Raw genomic sequence first — 21,327 nt, forward strand, 5'->3', positions numbered from 1 at the left:
TTTGCTGCAATATCTTTCCGCCATATGGAAAGAGTGCTATAAGAAAAAGTTCCATTTGCTTTGAAGAAATGGGTTCTACGGGACGAAACACATCAGGGAACATTCTTACATATCAACTACCGTGAATATACTAGCGTCCAGTTGGGGTATGAGGTAGAAGTGCGCTAGAGACCATTCTCTCATAATCGCGGTATCCTTGCGCCGTTCAGAAATGTAGTTCCGGATATATAAATGGCGGGCGCCCCCCTCAGCTCGTCCTTTCCTGTTGAATTCTGGAGCGGGTGTGGATCATGTCTAGCGGCTCTGCGGATTATTCCAGGTGATTGTTCTGGCGGCTGCTCTCGCATGCCTTCAGGCTGGCCTTCCTTACTATTGGCTGGGGCCGCTATGTGCTCTGCCGTCCCCCGCTCACTGACGGGTGGTGTAGGCCCAGTGGTCCATGGCTGTGCCGCACGCAGTGTGGCGCTTATTATTGAGGCCTTCGGAGTTATGCGGGACATGGCGGCGCATGGGACACGTCACTAGTTACCGCCCGAGCTGAATTCGGAGGGGTCTGAGGCCGGGCGAGGGGCAGGGGGCGCCCGTACATGCCGGAGCTAGGTCCTTGGTGCCTGTGCACACTGCGGCACTGGTGAGGCGGGCAGTAGTGGTCCATGCCCCGGGAGACAAGTGAGATGATGGTTACCATCTTTCGGGACTGACCTGAAATGGAGAGAACATAACTTGCTGATCACTTGTGTATAGTTGGGCTGGACAGCTGCCACATGTCCACCATGCTCTATACTGCAGTGTGTTACGTGGTGCATAGACTGAGCTGGGTTCTTGACAGTGGGGAGGTCTCACTAGATATGGCACTGGTCTTTGCCAAGTTTTGCAATGTTGATGCCTAGTGTTAATATGGGACTGATTGTAAACCGCTGTGAGAAGTGGAACAATCCATAGTTACTATTAGAAACTTGCCTTTCATTAGCTTATCTTTAAAGATAACTTGTTTTCCCCATGATGTTACTACTTTAACTTGCAGACTGGTGGGTGATGCATTGTTGGGATCTGTCAACTGACAAAATGAAGGACTTTGTACAGAAGTAATGTTCTCTGGATGACTGAGTGCTGTTCTGTCTATTCCTGTGGGGCTGCCAGAAAAGCTGAGCTCGGCTCATGGCAGCCCCCTCAGGAATGGACAGAGCAGTGCTTGAGCATGTGCTCTGCCGCTCCATACTAACAGTTCTGCCAAGCCGTGCAGTTCCAGCCATAGCATCACCACTGATCAGCAAGCTACCGTATTATATATTCTGTGGGTTGGTGAGCACTCGCATTCACTCAAGCATCCAATAAAAGCACAAGTCCATTAAGTTTAAACTATAACTTAATGTGTTGCTCGAGAGGAAAGCAAAAATGAGATGTTAATAACACCATATTGGGGGGGTTCAAGACTCCATTCACTGCTATTGGACTAATACGAGTAATGACTATTACAGCCATATGGCAAACTGAGACATAAGTGTGCCGTGCAACTACAGAAGTACCCACTGCTGAATGACACTGGGTCCGTTTACAGAACGAAAGTTGTACGGGGCTGCAGGTTGGCCCTGTAAACGTTTTTACAGGCTTGACCAGAGAATCACAATGATAAAATACTATGCAGCGAGGTGCCCTGACTGACTACACTAAGGAGCAGCTACAAGAAAACTAAACTGGCCCAAAGGCATCCAAGTGGGCAGTAATGAGCACTGTTGAAAAGGGGTTAAAAGACTTTGTCACTAATGCCAAATAACAATTCCATATATAGTGCTATGCCCTACATCTTTTAGGTCACTCCTGTCTGGCCCATGTATTCTTGGCTTCAGTGGGCTGTTTTATTTTGACTGTTTGAGTAACTGCTGGGTTTTTTTTTGGGGGGGGTTCAGTGACTTTGGGCCACTGATCACACACCACCATTACAGATGGTAATGCCCCCCCATCGAATTCAGGCCACTCCAGCCTTGCCCATATGGGTTCTGGGCATCAGAATTGGCATGAAAGTTGGCAAATGGCTAAGTCCAAAGCTCGGAACCAGTTTTGACAAGGCTGCAGTGACTTGTGACTGCAGTGGCCCAAAGTCACTTAACCCCTTAATAACACAGGTTACTTATTCAGATCTATGAAAATTGGCTATTTGCCCACTTTCATGCAACCTCTGATGCCAGAACCCATTTGGGCCATGCTGATGTGACCTCAACTTGATGATTAGCATCACTGTCTGCGTTGAGATCAGTGGTCCAAAGTCATTTAATCCTTTCAAGAACACTGGCTGATGCCAGTTTTAGAATTCTTGTAGCTGATTTTAAAGGGAATCTGTCACCCCATTTTTGGCCTATGAGCTGTGGCCGCTGCCATCAGGGGGTTATCTACAGCATTCAGTAATGGTGTAGATAAGCCCCTGATGTAACCTGAAAGATGAGAAGAGTTAGATTATACTCATCCTGGCGTTTGGTCCGATGGGTGTCGCTGTCCCGTCCGGCGCCTCCCATCTTCATACGATGTCCTCCTCCTTTTTTCTCCCTCGGCTCCTGCGCAGGTGTACTTTATCTGCCCTATTGAGGGCAGACTAAAGTACTGCAGGCGTGGGACCTCTCTAACCTTTCCTGGCAGAACTTTACTCTGCCCTCAATAGGGCAGATAAAGTGCACCTGCGGCAGAAGTAAGGCGGACAGCATCGCTAAAGGATGGGAGGTGCCGGACCATGACACCCACCACACCGGACTCTGCGCGCCAGAATGCTGCAGATAAGCCCTCGATGGCAGCAGCTGATGGGGCTAAAATGGGGTGACAGATTCCATTTAAGTGTATTCACATCAGGGCACCTCGCTGCATTGTATTTTATCACTGATTTCTGTTAAACTTGTAAAAAAAATCTTAAATTGCAGAATAAGAAACCAACTTCAACAACATAGCCACTTGCTTACCGTACTTACACAGGCAGACCAAAGCAAACTGCGCACAAAGTGATCAGCGATGTACTTGCTTGGTGCACATAGGCTGTCCTGGTTCCCTATAGTGCAGGTCTGGTGTACAGTACACAGGGTGATACACTGCCAAAAACTTTTATGCTGCCACAAATCATTTTGCCTGATGAACAAGTGTTTAATTGTGATGGTCAGCCTGTTTACATGAAAAAACATACCAGAAATTACCAATGCTAAGTCAGCAGATTACTAATGAACTAGCAAGATGCAGCACATCCCCATGGTAAAGGTGAAAGAAGCACATGTGCAAAATACTGATGAAAATAGCCACTCGCCAACCTACTAATTCATGGAGGGGGGGGGGGGGTGGCTACCTGGTAAAAATGTGCACAAATGAGGGCTGTGTAGGACACCAGTCACACGTGTTGCTTACAGCCTCATAATGGCACCTATACTGTTGGATCAGGCAAAATACACAAGTGAGGAACCTTGATGTGGGTGGGTTGTGAGCGTGTGTATTTTGGCACAAATAACGACCGATACCTCGTGTAATTATCGTATACACCATTTTTCATGGCTTTTTTTTTGCAAAATGCAGTCAGGCCTTTTCATGTTGGTTGGGTGAACTGCTGCATCTGTCCTTGTGGGGTGCACTTGTATAATGCTGGACAGCCGGTCTGATGTACCATAATAGTGTGGGTTTCATTAATAAGTAAGCCAGATGCTGAATCACGTACTTGACTGGCATCCTACACAATCCTCACTTGTGTGCATTTATTACTAGGTAGCTACCCCCTCCATGTAAAACTAGTTTTGCAGTAATGCTGTGTTCACACGTCGCGGTTTTTTCACGTTTCCGTGGCGGTTTTAAATGCGCGATTTTGCTGCGAAAAATAAGCATCCCATGCATTCCTATGGGATTCAGCAATGCTGTGCTAATTCTGTGTTTTTTTTCTGTGGCAGAATCTTTGTGGTAAACGCAGCATGCTCAATAATTTAGCGGAATCGCGGCGATCCCGCACCCATAGGATTGCACTGTTCCGCTTACTTTCCGCATGTGGCTGTGCCCACCATTCGAAAAGTAAGCAGAACATTTGCGGATGGTACCCACGGTCCAGAGGAGAAGAGACTGCTCTGGGTACCATATCTCTGTAAAAAATAGAATTTTAAAATAAAAAATATTATTATTCTTACCTTCTGGCGTCCCGCGCAGCCTTCCCGCCTCGCTCCACACTCCCGATCCCAGTAATCCTTTGCGAGAATGACCGCAATGACGTCGCAATCTCGCAGGAGCACGACGTCTCGCGGTCATTCGCGCAAAGGACTACTGGGACCGGGAGCATGGAGAGAGGCGGGAAGGCTGCGTGGGATGCCGGAAGGTAAGAATAACAGGATGTAAAAATAAAAAATATTGTTATTCTTACCTTCCGGCGTCCCGCACAGCCTTCCCGCCTCTCTCCACACTCCCGATCCCAGTAATCCTTTGCGAGAATGACCGCAATGACGTCGCAATCTCGTGGGAGCACGACGTCTCGCGGTCGTTCGCGCAAAGGACTACTGGCACCGGGAGCATGGAGAGAGGTGGGAAGGCTGCGTGGGACGCCGGCAGGTAAGAATAACAATATTTTTTATTTTTTTTACATCCTATCTCTTACTACTGATGCTGCATAGGCAGCCTCAGTAGTAAAAAGTTTGTCACACTCGTCAAACACTGTTAAGATTAAGATTGATGGGGTCCCAGAGGTCAGACCACCATATATGATCACTTTGAGATGGATATATTTCTGTGGAAAGTGGTGTTTTTAAAGCTGTAGTGTAGTCTGCCCTAGATCTCTCTTCCCAGCACCACCTTTATGCAGTTTTAGTAACAGTAGCTCATGGAGGTTTAGTTCTGATTGTCTTGGTGCTTTGCTTGGGTTATCACTGTTAAGGCCCCGTCACACTAAGCGACTTACCAGCGATCCCGACACCGATATCAAGGTGTCAGGATCGCTAGTAAGTCGCTATGTGATCGCTGGTGAGCTGTCACACAGACAGCTTCACCAGCGATCAGCACAGCGATGCCAAGTGCCCGGCATCGCTGGCCATCCCTGTAAAAAATAGAATCAAAATAAAAAATATAATATTCTCACCTTCCGATGTCCCGTTCAGCCATCCTGCCTCTCTCCACGCTCCGGTCCCAGTGATCCTTTGCACGAATGACCGCAAGATGTCACGGTCTCGAGGGATAACAAAGTCTCACGGTCATTCGTGCAAAGGATCACTGGGACCGGAGCGTGGAGAGAGGCAGGATGGCTGAACGTGACGTCGGAAGGTGAGAATAACTATATTTTTTATTTTTATTTTTTACACCTGATCGCTGGTCTCCCGCCTGTCACACGCAGCGATGCGTGCTGGCCAGCGGGAGACCAGCGACCAAAGAAATGTCCAGAGATTTCTTGCAGCGATACCAGCAGGGGGGCCGCTCGCTGATCGCTGTCACACACAGCGATCTCGCTGGTGAGATCGCTGTTACGTCACAAAAGTTGTGACTCAGCAGCGATCTCGCTACCGAGATCGCTTAGTGAGACGGGGCCTTTAGGACTTATCTGCTCAAATGTCATTCTTTTGTTTTTAGAGATCATGGTGGCCCAGAAGGAATGGACCCCGATGGTGTCATTGAGGTTGGTATAAGATATAAGTTCTTGTATGATTGTTATTAACCAATATAGGCTATGCTGGAGTCCTGGGTTCAAATCCCTCCAAGGACAACATCTGCAAGGAGTCTGTATGTTCTCCCTGTGTTTGCTTGGGTTTCCTCCCACACTCCAAAGACATACTGATGGGGGTTCACAATCTAAATTCCCTTTCGGGGACAGCAACGATGTGTGGAATATGTTCGTGCCATATAAAGATTATTTTTTTCTTACAGAGCAACTGGAATGAAATTGTTGACAACTTTGACGACATGAATCTAAAAGAATCTCTTCTCAGAGGAATCTATGCTTATGGTTTTGAAAAACCTTCTGCTATTCAGCAAAGGGCTATTATCCCCTGCATTAAAGGTTTGTACGATTTATTAAAGCTTGTACATATTTATGGAAAACGGAAGGTTTTTAGATTCCTTGTATGATCCTAGACAAGTGAAATGATGGTTACATCTTTCGGGACTGACCTGAAATGGAGAGAACTTTCTTTCTGATCACTTGTTAAAATTGTCTTGGGTTACACAACCAGGTAATATTTGGGAACATTAAATGTCTCCCTACTCTTTTTAGGGTATGATGTGATTGCTCAAGCTCAGTCAGGTACTGGCAAGACAGCCACATTTGCCATTTCCATCCTGCAGCAGCTGGAGATTGAGCTCAAGGAGACCCAAGCACTAGTATTGGCTCCCACAAGAGAACTGGCTCAACAGGTATTGACAGGGTAGCTTGCGACTGTGTGCTGCACAAGTTTCAGATTCCACAACTGTGAGTGCAGATGGCTTCACTGGCCTCATAATTTCATAATGGTTCTAAACTTATAATCCAAAGACTCGAATTTTTAATTATTACGCTGTGACAAGTATGTTAGTCTAATGTCATACACTTAATTCTATAATTCTTGCTATGCAGTTGTGTAGTATGGAAACTGCGGTGTGCAAATGTTAAGATGGACTTTTCATCTTGTGGTCTTTGCATGTTACTTACAAAATACTTGTTCTAGTGTCACACTTGTCATTCAGTGTCTTAAGGTGAATGTACAACAGAGATGGCTATTGGTCATATACTTGTTTAGCCAAAGCATATCACAACCTTGTTATGCTTTTACACATTTATCAGTTCTTTTTGGGGAGAATGGATAATGCTGCTGGCACACTATGGACAGCAGATAAAGAACTGGATGATTAAACACAATGCTGATCCTTCTGTGACATCAGATTATTAGCCAGTACCACTGAGGGTGCCAGGCTGCTTTCCAAAAGCTGGCTTCACAGGTTCCCGATGTGATCTGTGTGCTGACTGGGATCTGGACTGACTGAATTTCCCAACTTGTGTTCAAGGGCTTTATATGCATAGAAGTTCTAGTAGTATGGAGCATATTCCTAGCGGTGCAGGGTAGTGCCCATCCTCCCAGAATGTCTATGCAGTGTAAAAATGTCTATATATGTATTCCCATGTTGTAGAGCTAGCCATATATGTCCAGAGACTGGAAGTGTGGTTAATTAAGCTGCACCACCCCATTACATTGATTGCACTTCATATGTTGCTGATATTGGGTACTTCCAAGTCTTACAGGCCTTTTGTCAAATGGAAACAGATCTGATAATCTTATACTTGTCTGTAATTGGTCTAGTGCAGCAGATTTTAAATGTAGTAGTACATCTTTTGTCAGATCACAACCTGTGGGGAATCCCAGCCTGCATTATCAGGCAGTAGTGGTTTGTGATCAGTTCTGGGTATAGGGCAAGCTTTACACTTATTGATACTGAATGGATTTTTATAGAAGTGCATGGGTGAGCAGGACTTTTTTTCATTATGCACTTGATCACTTTCTATAACAGATCTTACTTAAAGGTATACTTGATAATGTTGTTCACACATGCTCTAGTGGGCTCCAAAGCCTTCCTGCTGTGACTAGGAGGGTGTGATCCACTGGGACCAATTTGCAGCTGCCCAAAAACATGCTAGACTGGTACACTGGCTGCAGCCATACATTAGTTTGAAGACTGCTTTTAATTATAATTTAATCTCTATACTGAGGAAATGTGCTTGAAGGTGTTAAAGGATCTGCAGTTCTAGAGGGTATACTATTGGATTTAGGTAGTGGGCTAGCCTTAAAGGTTTATTCTGTAGGTCTGGGTGTCATGGGTAATGAGACTTATGTCTTGGCTACTCAATATTGCAATGCTTTATTTATATAGAAATATACATTGGTGTAGAGACAAGTTGGTAACGTCTGACTATTACCTTCTCATAAGGATATTCATTTCTTTCTTAGATTCAAAAGGTCATTCTTGCTCTGGGTGATTACATGGGTGCAACATGCCATGCCTGCATTGGAGGCACAAACGTTCGCAATGAAATGCAGAAACTGCAGGCAGAAGCGCCTCATATTGTTGTGGGCACTCCTGGACGTGTGTTTGACATGTTAAATAGGCGTTATTTATGTAAGTAATACTTAACACTATTACTGTGTTAATGCCAATGAGTGCTTTCTAACTTAAAGTAACGATCACTTTACTTCCAGCCCCAAAATGGATAAAAATGTTTGTTTTGGATGAAGCTGATGAAATGTTGAGCCGTGGCTTCAAGGATCAAATATATGAGATCTTTCAAAAATTGAGCACAAATATTCAGGTAAGTACAGCGATTGCTATATTGTCTGGTATAATTCAAGAATGACACAACTCTGTTCAGGGCCTAGAAAATACAAGTGTGGTCTTGTGGTAAAATATTTTATATCCTCTAGGTTGTCCTGCTTTCTGCCACCATGCCAACCGATGTGTTGGAAGTGACCAAAAAGTTCATGAGGGATCCGATTCGCATCCTTGTTAAAAAGGAAGAATTGACCTTGGAGGGTATTAAGCAGTTCTACATTAATGTTGAACGAGAGGTAAGATCTTTAACCTTCTTGCTTTACTGTTTAAAATTCAGACCCAGTTTAGGATTCTACTTATTTATTTTTTTTTCTAAGGAATGGAAGTTGGATACCCTATGTGATTTATATGAGACTTTGACTATCACACAAGCTGTTATATTTTTGAATACCAGGAGAAAGGTTGACTGGCTTACTGAAAAAATGCATGCCAGAGATTTTACAGTATCTGCTTTGGTAAGTAGTAAAAGCACACTAGCAGGTTAAGTTACAACATGGCAGTGTGGTGCTCTGTTGTCGTTCCCCCTGCTGATATTAACATGTTTCCTACTATCCCTGACTGATCATTGTGGCAGGCAGGGACGCTTGGTCTCATACAGCTGTCATTGTGGGGTTATTGTATAAACTAACTCCTTATCTCCTTGACAGCATGGTGACATGGACCAGAAGGAGCGAGATGTCATTATGAGGGAGTTTAGATCTGGATCTAGTCGTGTGCTAATAACTACTGATTTGCTGGTAAGTTGGTGACACTTGTACACAGTGTAACAGTGCTTCATTGTAGTCTTTAGTTCACCATTTTGCTGTAGCTGACTGCACTTGCAATTCTTGTTTTTAAGGCTCTTCATATAACGGAAGATATAAATTGCTGTAATCAAATCTTCTAATGTTCGTTGTTTTAGGCACGTGGTATAGATGTGCAGCAAGTTTCCCTAGTTATCAACTACGACCTTCCTACCAACCGTGAAAACTATATTCACAGGTTTGTATCACATGCAGTCTTGGCTGCATGATGTATGCTAGCCATGCGGCAACTGAGCTGGTTGTGTATTGCATTAAGGCAGTTATCCAAGCTGTCAAATACAGCAAGGTCTGTGCCAAAGCATTAACTACTTTGTGGGTATATCCCTGAAGGAAGCATTAATTATGCAGGATAAGTTACAGTATAGCTGTTAAGTGCTGTTCTGTCGTTCCCCCTGCAAATAATAAATTGTTTCCTACTATCCCTGTTTGTTCTGACCCTCTCGGCAGATGGGGACGCTTGGTCTCAAACATATTTAATTTTTTTATTGACTTTCCATAAATACCTAGGCAAAATTTTTATGAAACTTTTATGTTTAAATAGTTGAGGAGCAGACTACAGTTGCTCCAGGACACTGCTGAGAATGGCCTGTGGAAGAGGTGTGTTTTCTCAAACAGAGAATTTGCACATCTGGTTGTGAGCTGAGGGCGGACAGTGAAGCATGGACTAATGCTTGTTAAAGGTAATGCACTTCATTTCCAACTGTTGATATTCTACAACAGAATCATCTTAAATTATTATTGGTATTAATGCCTTGGCCTTTGCTGTAAGTGTGTACTGGAATACTGATATGCTGAAGAATTTGGGAAGTTATAAAATGTTCAATTCCTGATGTAAGGATCGCTGCTTTTACCCGAGATGAATCTATACTGCACTTTATGTACATGCTCAGTAGTGAGGCAGGGCTATGGAGTTAAAGTCAAAGGGCTGTCTTACTGACTCCACAGCACTGTATACAGTAAAGCAAAAATTTGCTTTTAAGCACTGCTGCTCAGTGTTTGTTCACAATCCCTGCAGTGGAAACAGATTATACAAATGGCCACCCATGTCTATGCATTGAGGGTCTCCTGACTGCTGGAAACAACCTTACTTACAGCTGCCACTAGAGTAAATTGCTAGGTTATGCATTATGAGCAAACTATCATTACCAGCACAGTATAAGGCCCTAGACAACCATAATGTGGCCATATTTTAGCTTCCGTATTACTGGCTTCCTGGTCTGACTGCAGGTCTAATGACCAAACTTGCATAACTTCAGACATAATTTGGATTCTGAAATACTGCCGTGCTAAGGTCGTATAAGGTCTAAAACTGTTTCAAGCACTAAGAATAGATCTACAAATCTGTAACGCTGTAGATGGTGTAAGCTGTGAATCCACTTTGATTCCTACTGGGTGTAATGGCAACATTCACTTGCTAGGTGCAAACCCTCTTATTTGTCACCACCATATATTGGGACACTCAGTTTGTCTCCATACATGGCCCACCTACCTGGCTTTTGTACAAGCTTCCTCCTGAAAGGTATGAATAAAATGCCAGCAAGGAACTGATGATACTATAGAATCATTCCCGTTTGCCTGCCACATGAACTTGCACTATATTGCTTTTTAAATCCAGATCAGAAAGCGGTTTCCAGTCTTTCTAAATCCTAGAGTAGACAGATACGATTTGTCCTTACACAACTGATGGAATCCCAGCCTTGGACCACAAGTCTGCCAGTTCTTGCTATGCACCGTCTAGGTTGATGTTGACATGCAGTATTTTGCAGCTTTTTTATGCAGTAATGCTGCATCTTACCATGCTTACAAGTTCTGAAATCTCGTACACGGTTAATTTTATTCCTCCTCCCCCACAACCAACTGAATTTGAGCACAGTGTCATTTCAGCAGCTTTTTCACCCAAAGAAAGCGATGAGTATAAACAGTAAATCGGTTATGCTGAATAACCAACTTTATGTACTGTAGATTAAGTAATACCAGAAGCAACCTACATTTTATCAATGCATTGTCCTTGCTGTAAGAGCATGCTTGGGCTGCAGAAAACACTGCAAAGCTGTGTGATCAGGGACTAATGTGGTATCTTGGTTTCTGCATAATCTTTTGTATGATAGTTTCTGTATTGGCGCTGGTCTACAAGGTCCCTGTTTGCAGTCAGTACAGCACACTTACTCCCTGGCAGTGAAAGCTAATGGTTCCCAATAAATGAATTGGACCTAAAGGTGCTGGACTGATTACATTATGCTGGGCTGTCTTTTAACAGGCAATACAGTCTTGTTCCCCCATGTATACCCTCCTTCCAGTGCCAGCACCATTCCACTGGTGTTGGCACGCTCTCATGAAGTAGTGGACAACCCATTTAACATTCTTCTGGACAGGTTTATAGCCACTACAGTCCAGTTGCTGAATTCCCTGTGATTTCCTGTGATGGAGTCTTTCAGCAAGGGCTTATCTAATGCTTGTTTCACTGCAGACATCAGCTTTGGTCACTGAGCCCACCCTACTGATGGGATTGGTTGGGTTTTACAGTGGAGGTAACCTATTCACTTTCCCAGAATGGAGCCTCATGAAACAATTATTCTGTATTTTATTAATGTGGATAGGTTCCATCTTTAACCTGTGTTTTGCTTTCCAGGATTGGCCGTGGAGGGCGTTTTGGTAGAAAAGGTGTGGCTATAAACTTTGTTACAGAGGAGGATAAGAGAATTCTTCGTGATATTGAGACTTTCTACAATACTACAGTGGAGGAGATGCCGATGAATGTAGCTGACCTTATTTGATCCCTGGGATGAGATTTATTTTGAATGCCGTACTCGCTGTTGCTGAATTGGCGAATCACGACGCGCATTGTGCTTTTCTTTGGAGATTATATTGAATCTTGTCTCGGTGCTTATGACGGATCAGAAATACAGATTTTTTTGATAAGCAAAGCGACATTAGTCGCCTTCTCTGGAAAGAAAGCTGTGGGCTTTATTCTATTTCCAGAGTTTAGACTGTTGGGGTGGATTCTAAAGCAATGGGGTCCTTACATTTTTGTGTTCAACATTTATTTAGCTGTTTTAGAGAGGTGGTTGTATTTGATGTTCTTTATCATTTAATAAATTACTTACGGACTAAAAAATATAAGTGCTGTATCAAATCAGCCAATTATGTTAAATTAGCATATACACCTTTATTGTACATGATGTAGTTTACTAAATTAAAATGCCTAATTGTTTTTAAATGTATATTTATTCAATAAAGTGCATTTGTGCTAGACCCTGACCCCCAACAATCTGTTTAGCTTAACTGTAAAGTTGCCACATTGCAGATATTTAAAATGTTTAATAAATAGTATATTTACTCTGTATTTTTGGTTGTCTTGCAGGTAAAATTATGCAGATTAAATGACTATTTGTGTGAGGCAAAATAAGACCAATTTTCTAAGTGTATATTCAATTCTCTAGCCTTGTGTTCATAGTTACTTAGGATCAAAACACAATGCTGTGTGTAAGTGGTGAAATGCTCCACTCCTCTGCAGGAAGGTACCATATTTGTCGGGGACTAAGACTCATCCTAAATTTTCAGAAGGAAAATAATGGGGGGGGGAGGGAGAGAGACGGCAGCGCTGGTGGAGTGGGGTGACATGTTCAGTGGTCTGGTGATGACTCCCATCACAGGCTGGTGTGGTGGCCTCTGGGGAAATCCTATCCTGGGCTGGATTGGTGGGGCTCCACTGGCTTTCTATGAAAGACCAGAGGTCGCATATCCATTGCTGAGATGCGGTGGCCTCCAGGAAAATGGCCACTGGGGGTGGCACATGCTTAGATTGAGGTCTTGGCAATGAGAAAAATTGAACTGCCAGAATGAGGCCATTAAACTTTGTAGAAAAATTTATGTAAAAGTAGCAAAATAAAAATGGTATTTGCTGTGACCATGAGTAAATTGGTTACCACTTTTACAAATCTGGTGTACTGTAGCTTCCATCATACTGTATAGTCTAAAATGTTAATAAATACAAGCCCTCCCATGACTAATACAGTAGAAAAATGTATAGTATTTCTTTCAGCACGATTTCATATTGCCATATACAGATAAAACATTTCTTTTGGCACAATGTTTCCAGTGAGATCCAGACTAAGACCTGCAGCGCACACACAGTACCAGTCACTTCCACATGCACTGACTTGTGCTACGGTTTTCCCCTCAATTTGTCAAGTTGGTCTGGCCTACGATCTTGCAGTGTCTGGTTTTTAGTTGGTTTGAGCACTTTGAAAAGACTGACCACCAAACAGTTCAGAGTCAGTGAATCTGCCTCATTAGTGAAAGGATTTGTTGTACTACATTTCATCTGAATCGTGTATTTCAGAGATTTAGGTCCAAACCCTGGTAAGTGCCCAGTGTAGCATACACGATGACTGTGAACGGCGTCTAAAAGTGATTTATGCCAGAATGCTGCCAATAAAAGCTTCATCTTAACCTAAAATGCACCCACTCGGGGTCTGTTAATGGAAATCTAGGGGTCCTTCATGTTACTGATAGCAGTCTCTGGAAAAGCAACATGGCTCCCCCCTGTATATCCAGTGATGTGCACTCAAATTCCCTCCCTTAAAAGGGGACCTTTTACTGGGTTTGGCTGATATAAGATACAGCCACTGCCTTTTGGGGTTTATGTACAATATTCTATAATGCTGTAGATAAGGCCCTGATCTGACTTGCAAGATAAGAAAATCAAATTAAATTGTTATACTCGCCCAAGGGCAATTCAGTCTGATGGGTGTTGAAGGTCCAGTGCCTCCCACCTTCTTGCAATGACACCCTCCTGCTTGCTTCGCAGGCTCCACTCTGACCTTTCCTGGTGCTTGCACACTGCAGTACTTTGGTCTGCCCTGAATAGGGCAGATAACCACGCTTGCGCAGGAGTGTGGTGCCAGGGAGCCATGAACCAAGCAAGAAGGGTGGCTCTCATAAGGTGGGAGGTGCCAGACTAGCAAAACCCATCAGACCACCCATCCCAGGTGAGTATAATTTATCTTTTTTGATTGGATCGGGGGCTTATATACAGCATTATACAGGGTGGGACATTTATATATGGATACACCTAAATAAAATGGGAATGGTTGGTGATATCATCTTGTTTGTGACACATTAGTATATGGGAGGGGGAAAACTTCAAGATGGGTGGTGGCCATTTTGAATCCAGCTTTATTTTTTCCAATGGGAAGAGGGTCATGTGACACTTAAAGAATTTCACAAGAAAAACAATGGTGTGCTTGGTTTTAACATACCTTTTATTCTTTCACAAGTTATTTACAAGTTTATGACCACTTTAAACACCTTTTATAAGTGCTGCCCATTGTGTTGGATTGTCAATGCAATCCTCTTCTCCCACTCTTGACACACTGATGGCAACACCGCAGAAGAAATGCTAGCACAGGCTTCTAGTATCCATTGTTTCAGATGTGGGTATTGCCACATTCGGGAGAAAGTGTTACATATTATGGGGTCATTTTTACCTATAGCCTCCTGTGAAAATGGAAAATCTGGATCTAAAACATTTTAAAAGTAAATTTCTTCACTGCTCAATGCTGCAAAAATCTGTGAAACACCTGTGGTGGTGATATGATCACTGCACACTTAGATTAATTGAAGGGTGTAGTTTGTAAAATGGGGTCACTTGTGGGTGGATGGGCACAGAAAATGCAACAAGTTGTCCGCAATCTATTCCAGCCAAATTAACCTTTCAAAATTGGAATAGCCATCCTTCCCTTGTGAGCCCTGCTGTGTATCTAAGGCCGGTTTCACGTTTGCGTTAAAGGCCGCAGCGTCGGTCTAAGCACGGCTGCCGCGCCTCCGCAGGTAGCGCCGCCTCCGGGCGCATGACACTGCATGTGTCCCCCACTGAGGACGCAGGCCGTGTGCTGTATGCGTTTTGGCGGTGCGCTGAGCACAACCAAATTGCAACAGGTTGCGTTTGGTACTGGTCGGCGCGCCGCCAAAACGCATACTGTGCACAGTCTGCGTCCTCAGTGATAAAGATAGGGGACGCATGATGTGTCATGCGCCCGGAGGCGGAGCTACCAGCGGGAGCGGGGCTTAGCAGCGGCCGTGCGCAGGCCGACGCTGCGGCCTTTAACGCAAATGTGAAACCGGCCTAAACTAGTTTCTGGCTACATTAATTTGTGTGTACGCAAAAGAAATTACACAACATGTGCAATAAATTTCCTCACTTTACCCTTGTGAAAAGAAAAAAAAACTTGAGTTATAGCAACATTTTAGTAAAAATATATTCCCGTTTGCCTTACTGCCTGTGAAGCACCTAAAGGGTTAACAAATATTCTAAATATGCTTTTGAATAAATTGAAGGGGGCAGATCCTAAAATAGGATCTTGTTTGATGGGTTTTTGACATACAGGCCCCTCGACCTCACTTCAAAAGTGAAGTGGTTTGTTTAGAAATGTTTTGTAAATTTCATTGAAGAAAAATTTGAATTTGCTTCTAAGTTTTTAGCATCCTAACCATAAAAAAAAATTTAAGAACGGATGCCACTGATTTGGAGATTTGTTTTTTCGTGACATTCTGCTTCATGATAGTTGTAAAATTTGTTCCATGTGACTTGCGGTTTTGTGAAAATACTGGAAATTTGGTGACAACTTTGAAAATGTTGCAGTTTTCAAACTTTAAGTAATGACACAAAATAGTTAACATTTACATGTATACTTTACATCAGCATTGGTGTTTTACACTTTTTTGTTTGGTTAGAAGGGTTAAAAGTTGATCAGCAACCTCAAACAAATTTGTGGCTGAAGTCATCAATGACCAGCCAAACTTTGAAAAGCCTGTCAAAGTTGGGGTTACTGTGGGAAGGACAGTTCATTATTGCTGAAATGCAAGAATTTGTGAAAATACCCAAAGCTTCTTCCAGGTTATAGCCATGTGGAAAACTTGAATGGTACATTAAAACATTAAGATTTCAGTGTTGTTGAGTTTCTGTTTTCTTTACTATCTAAGGCTATGTGCGCACGGTGCTGATCTGCAGCATTTCAGGCTCTGCGGGTCCGCAGCAGATTTAGGTGTGTTGTACAGGTAAACTGAAAAACGCTGTGCACATGCTGCGGGTTCAAATCCACAGCATGTCAATTTTGTGCGGATTCCGCTGCGGTTTCACACCTCCATTGTTGAGGTGTGAAACTGCAGGCCTTATGTCCGGAGATTTTACCTAAATCCGCAGTACCTAAATCTACATGTGCACATAGCCTAAATGTGAAAGACGAGACCCTAAAACTTAATTTAACTGGATCCTCATAGATGGAGTAGAAATGATTAAGGGTGTGTGCACACGGTGCGGATTCTGCAGATCCGCAGCGGATTCAGCCCTGCGGATCCGCAGCGGATTCAGCCCTGCGGATCCGCAGCAGTTTCTGCTGCAGTGTACAGTACCATTAAAGGCAATGCAAAATGAAAAACGCAGTGCCCATGGTGTGGAATTTGCCGCAGTTTTAAATCCGCAGCATGTCACTTTGTGCAGATTCCACAGCGGTTTGGCACCTGCTCCATGCTGCGGATTTAGGGTATGTGCACATGCAGTGGGTCCGCAGTAGATTCTTCTGCGTTGTACAGTACCTTTATTTCCTATGGAAGAAAAAAAAAAAACGCAGTGCACATGCTGCGGTTTTTTCCTCGGGTTACAATCCGCAGCATGGCAATTCTTTGTGCGGTTTCCCACCTTATCATTGAGGCGTGAAACCGCAGGCTAATCCGCAGGACTTTTGTCCAGCGGATTTACCAACAAAATCCGCACAACCAAAAAGCTACGTGTGCACTTACCCTTAGACAAATCCGCGCGGAAAATTCCGCCGCAGAATCCGCAACGTGTGCACACACCTTAAGTGGGATTTTGGTCTAAAAATTGTTGGGTGAATAAATTTGTCTCAGCTACCATGAGGTTTACAATCCTCAGAGAAAATGGCTTTGAAAAAGTCAATTTCTATGAGGCCAGTAATGTCAAATTGGATTCTTGATTGGGCCACAAAATCAGGCACCTGAGGCTCATAATCTTTGGGGTGCGATGTCCATAGGATTTACGGATGGTGGGCATTGGCTCATTTGCTGTCCTGGTGTCTCCTTGGGGATTCGTTCGCACTGGAGGAAGAAAAGTAGAGGAAGTTTGAATCCTCTCCCTCACTATTAGTGTCAGTAGGTGTATTGTCATGTAACTACAAGGCCAGGGGTTAATAATGGAGAGACATCTTTAAGATGCCTTCATTCCTAACCCCATAATAATATTGCAAATAAAAAGCAGCCGGAATAAAGTCCTTTATTTAAACAAATGACAACTGACAATACAAAGGTGACATCACCCCACTTGCCATCACACCAGGGCAAGTGCCAGGTTTTGCGCATCTTATGGATGTGCCACTTCTGGGGCAGCTGAGAGCTGATGTTTTTAGTTTGGGACGGGGCCAATAGCCATAGCCCCTTGTCTATTAACCCCTTAGAGACCCTGCCCATTTTCATGTTTATCTTTTTCCCTCACCTTGTTCCCAGACCCATCACTTTTTTTTATTTTTGGCATAGGTGCTTTCCTTCATTGGAGACTGCCCTTCCCGTGGTTGTTCCTTCCCGGTGAAAGACCTGGCTAGTCACTGCCTGCGTTGAGAAACATGCGATGGTGTCTCCGCGGCTTATATATTTGCATTATGAGTTCATAGACACCAAACATGTGTAAGTTCTTTTTTATATAACCCCTTTCGGACGTACTGATCCATCCATGTGACCTGGGCCAACTTGACCAAGGACGGATCGTTACGTCATCGCAATCGGCCGCGCTCACTGGGTGTGCGCGGCCGATCGCCGTGTGTCAGAATCAGCTGACACCCGGCACTTTAACACCCAAAATACTGTGATCAAACAAGATCACAGCATTCCGGAAGCCGGCACAGGGCCGACAGCCCCTCTGCCATTGGATTGGAGAACCCGTGGCGTGATGCGGGATTCCGATTGTTGCCATGGTGAGCAGACCATGACGACATCCAGGTCACCAGAGTTAGGAAACTTGATCATGCGCAGTGCATGATCAGCAAATCTCCCTGTCACTGCAGCACTGACATCTTCTATGGCCTGCAGATGCTGCTTCATCTCCATGCTATAGCAGCGATCAGCCTGCAAAAAATTGTCCCATAGTGGGGCAAAGTAAAAAAAAAAAAAAAAGAAGTAAAAAAAAAAAAATATATACAGTATATTCTATCACTAAATAAATATTTGAATTTAAAAAAAATCTAAACAATAAGAGTACACATATTTGGTATTGCCGCGTCCGCAACGACTCGACCTATAAAACTGTCCCACTAGCTAACCCATATTGTGAACACCATAAAAAAAGGCAAAAAATTAATTCTTTAGCATATCGTCAAAATGTGGAATAGCACGCGATGAAAAGGAAGGATATAAATAAACATAGTACCGCTGAAAACATAATCTTGTCCCACAAAAAAATGAGCTGCCATACAGCGTCATCAGCGGAAAAATAAAAAAGGTTATAGCTCTCAGAATAAAGCGATGCAAAAATGATTATTTTTTTCTATAAAATAGTTTTCATTATATGAAAGCACCAAAATATATTAAAAAACAATATAAATGATGATGTATCTCTGTAATCGTACTGACCCAAGAAATAAAACCTCCTTATCAATTCTACCACACATAGAATGGTATAACCCCCCCCAAAATAAAAAAATCATGAATTGCTGTTTTTTGCTCATTCTGTCTCCCAAAAATCAGAATAGAAAGCGATAAAAACATCAACTCGTCTTGCAAAAAAACAAGACCTCACATGACTGTCAGCCAAAATATGGAAAAATTATAGCTCTCAAAATGTGGTGATGCAAAAACTATTTTTTGCAATAAAAAGCATCTTTTAGCGTGTGACAGCAGCCAAACATAAAAACCCGCTATAACGCCTCTTTCACACGTCCTGATATTTCCGTTGCCTGAGATGTCAGTGTTCGTGTACAGCACATGTGTGGCATGCGTATGCATTGGTATGCAGCCAATTTTGTGTTGAAAAAGTCAAACTGAGCTCCTTCCAAGCTCTGCCGTGCGCCCAAACAGTGGTTTACCTGCACTTATGGGGTATCCGTGTACTCATGACAAATTGCACAACTTTTGGGGTCCAATTTCTCCTGTTACCCTTGGTAAAATAAAAAAAATTGAATCTGAAGTTAATGTTTTGTGAAAAAGATAAATGTTCATTTGTTTTTTTTAAGCATTCCAAAAATTCCTGTGAAGCACTTGAAGGGTTAATAAACTACTTGAATGTGGTTTTGAGCAACTTCAGGAGTGCAGTTTTTAGAATGGTGTCACTTTTGGGTATTTTCTATCATATAGACCCCTCAAAGTGACTTCAAATATGATGTGGTCCCTAAAAAAAAATGGTGTAAAAATGAGAAATTGCTGTTTAAAGTTTAACCCTTATAACTTCCGAACAAAAAAAAAAAATTTGGTTCAAAATTGTGCTGATGTAAAGTAAACGTGGGAAATGTTATTTATTAACTATTTTATGTGACATATTTCTCTGATTTAAGGGCATAAAAATTCAAATTTGGAAAAATGCAAAATTTTCGCCAAATTTCCGTTTTTTTCACATATAAACGCAAGTCATATCAAAAAATTTTACCACTAACATATGAAGTACAACATGTCATGAGTAGTGTTGAGCATTCCGATACTGCAAGTATCGGGTATCGGCCGATATTCACTGTATCGGAATTCCGATACTTTTAGCATATCGAATACCGGAATCGGAAGTTCCCATAATGCTATAAGCCAGTTTGATTTGATTCAGCCAATGTCAATCCTCAGAAGTGTGGGCACATCCTGTTAGGCATGTAGGCATGTTAACTAATGGCATGGCTGTGATTGGCTGCTGAAATGATGTCATGATGCACTATAAAAGCCGCTGCTATTTCGGGTTCACTCTGCTGTGAATTCAGTTAGGGACAGGCTGCTGTTCAAGACTGTGAGGGACAGTTAGAGATAGTGATTTTCAAAATCATATTGTGCTTTACCCAGGCTACATAAAAACACTGCAGTTTTCTTTTGCCTTGCAGCAGTGTTCACAGCTGTCTGCAAGGTCTGTGTGAGTGCAGCTCACGCTGAGTAGTGTGACCTGCAGCCACGTCTGGTTGTAGGGCGCTCAGCGTGTCACTGCCTCATACATATTTTTATTTTTTTGCTGCTCATTTTTCATTCTACTAGTGTGCATCCATCCGTATCATCTACATTGGTTGGTTGCAAACACTATAGGAGTAGACAGCGGAGCCTCTCTGCAGCCTTTCAGTGCTAGTGCCCACTTATCTGCACTGTTCACGGCTGTCTGAGAGGTCTCTGTGAGTGCAGCTCACGCTGAGTAGTGTGTCCTACAGCTACGTCTGGTTGTAGGCCGCTCAGCGTGCGTCACTGCCTCACACATTTTTCTTTTATTGCAGCTCATTTTTCATTCTCCTATTAGTGTGCATCCATCCGTATCCATATACGTTGGTTGCAAACACTATAGGAGTAGACAGCGGAGCCTTTCTGCAGCCTTTCAGTGCTAGTGCCCACTTATCTGCACTTTTAACGGCTGTCTGAGAGGTCTCTGTGTGTGAGTGCAGCGCACGCTGTAGTGTGTCCTGCAGCTACGTCTGGTTGTAGGCCGCTCAGTGTGTGTCACTGCCTCATACATATTTTTGTGTTATTGCAGCTCATTTTTCATTCTCCTATTAGTGTGCATCCATCCGTATCCATCTACATTGGTTGGTTGCAAACACTATATAGGAGTAGATAGAGGAGCCATTTTTCTGGCTTGTGCCCTTCAGCTGCAGCCAGATTAGTATTACCTATTTTTTGGAGCCTCATCTTTTGCATTGTAGGTTACCTTCCTGCATTGTAATAGCTCCAAAAAGTTTGTGATACTATCGCTTTCAAATCTTTGGTCACATCCTTTTTGTTTTTTTGAAAAAAACAAAACAAAATAAAGTTCACCAAACACTCCATTTCACAGTTGTGTAGGCCACATTAGCTCATATTAAAGTGTAGTCCACACACACACTTTATAAGATTAGTGTTTCTTATACCTGTTAGCAGCTGTTCAGGAATAAGCACACTAAGCCCCCCTTTGTACTTTGCCTATCTTTATCAGTCTACCAAGATGAAGAAGGCAGGGGAGTAAGGCACGTGGGCGTGGAGTTTCAGCAGGGAGAGGACGTGGGGATTCTGCAGGGAGAGG

The 21,327-nt window shown here is 43.1% G+C and overlaps 1 protein-coding gene and 4 non-coding genes across 6 annotated transcripts; all 5 read left to right on the top strand.

The window, feature by feature from the left end:
* The first annotated feature begins 207 nt into the window (after positions 1 to 207).
* EIF4A2 (eukaryotic translation initiation factor 4A2) lies at positions 208 to 12,432 on the top strand. Of its 2 annotated transcripts, XR_012232817.1 has the most exons (12): positions 208 to 319; positions 5,563 to 5,608; positions 5,857 to 5,989; positions 6,203 to 6,342; positions 7,908 to 8,076; positions 8,157 to 8,266; positions 8,379 to 8,522; positions 8,604 to 8,741; positions 8,934 to 9,023; positions 9,188 to 9,267; positions 9,631 to 9,769; positions 11,719 to 11,855. XR_012232817.1 is itself a non-coding variant. In XM_073578746.1 (11 exons), the coding sequence occupies exons 1-11, from the start codon at positions 291 to 293 to the stop codon at positions 11,861 to 11,863; spliced, it is 1,224 nt and encodes a 407-aa protein (XP_073434847.1). In that variant the 5' UTR covers positions 209 to 290; the 3' UTR covers positions 11,864 to 12,432. The 2 variants fall into 2 exon arrangements, 1 of the variants encoding a protein (XP_073434847.1); XM_073578746.1 differs by lacking the exon at positions 9,631 to 9,769 and having other exon boundaries at positions 209 to 319; positions 11,719 to 12,432.
* LOC141092835 (small nucleolar RNA SNORD2) lies at positions 668 to 736 on the top strand. Its single transcript, XR_012232941.1, has one exon. It is a non-coding gene; the product is annotated as a small nucleolar RNA SNORD2 (small nucleolar RNA).
* On the top strand, positions 6,066 to 6,132 carry LOC141092836 (small nucleolar RNA SNORD2). Its single transcript, XR_012232942.1, has one exon. It is a non-coding gene; the product is annotated as a small nucleolar RNA SNORD2 (small nucleolar RNA).
* On the top strand, positions 8,761 to 8,884 carry LOC141092833 (small nucleolar RNA SNORA63). The gene has a single exon (XR_012232939.1). It is a non-coding gene; the product is annotated as a small nucleolar RNA SNORA63 (small nucleolar RNA).
* LOC141092832 (small nucleolar RNA SNORA63) lies at positions 9,432 to 9,560 on the top strand. The gene has a single exon (XR_012232938.1). It is a non-coding gene; the product is annotated as a small nucleolar RNA SNORA63 (small nucleolar RNA).
* Positions 12,433 to 21,327: the final 8,895 nt, after the last annotated feature.

Source organism: Dendrobates tinctorius, unplaced genomic scaffold (genome assembly GCF_039654945.1).
Source record: "Dendrobates tinctorius isolate UK_male_01 unplaced genomic scaffold, ASM3965494v1 ptg000060l, whole genome shotgun sequence".
NCBI lineage: Eukaryota > Metazoa > Chordata > Amphibia > Anura > Dendrobatidae > Dendrobates > Dendrobates tinctorius.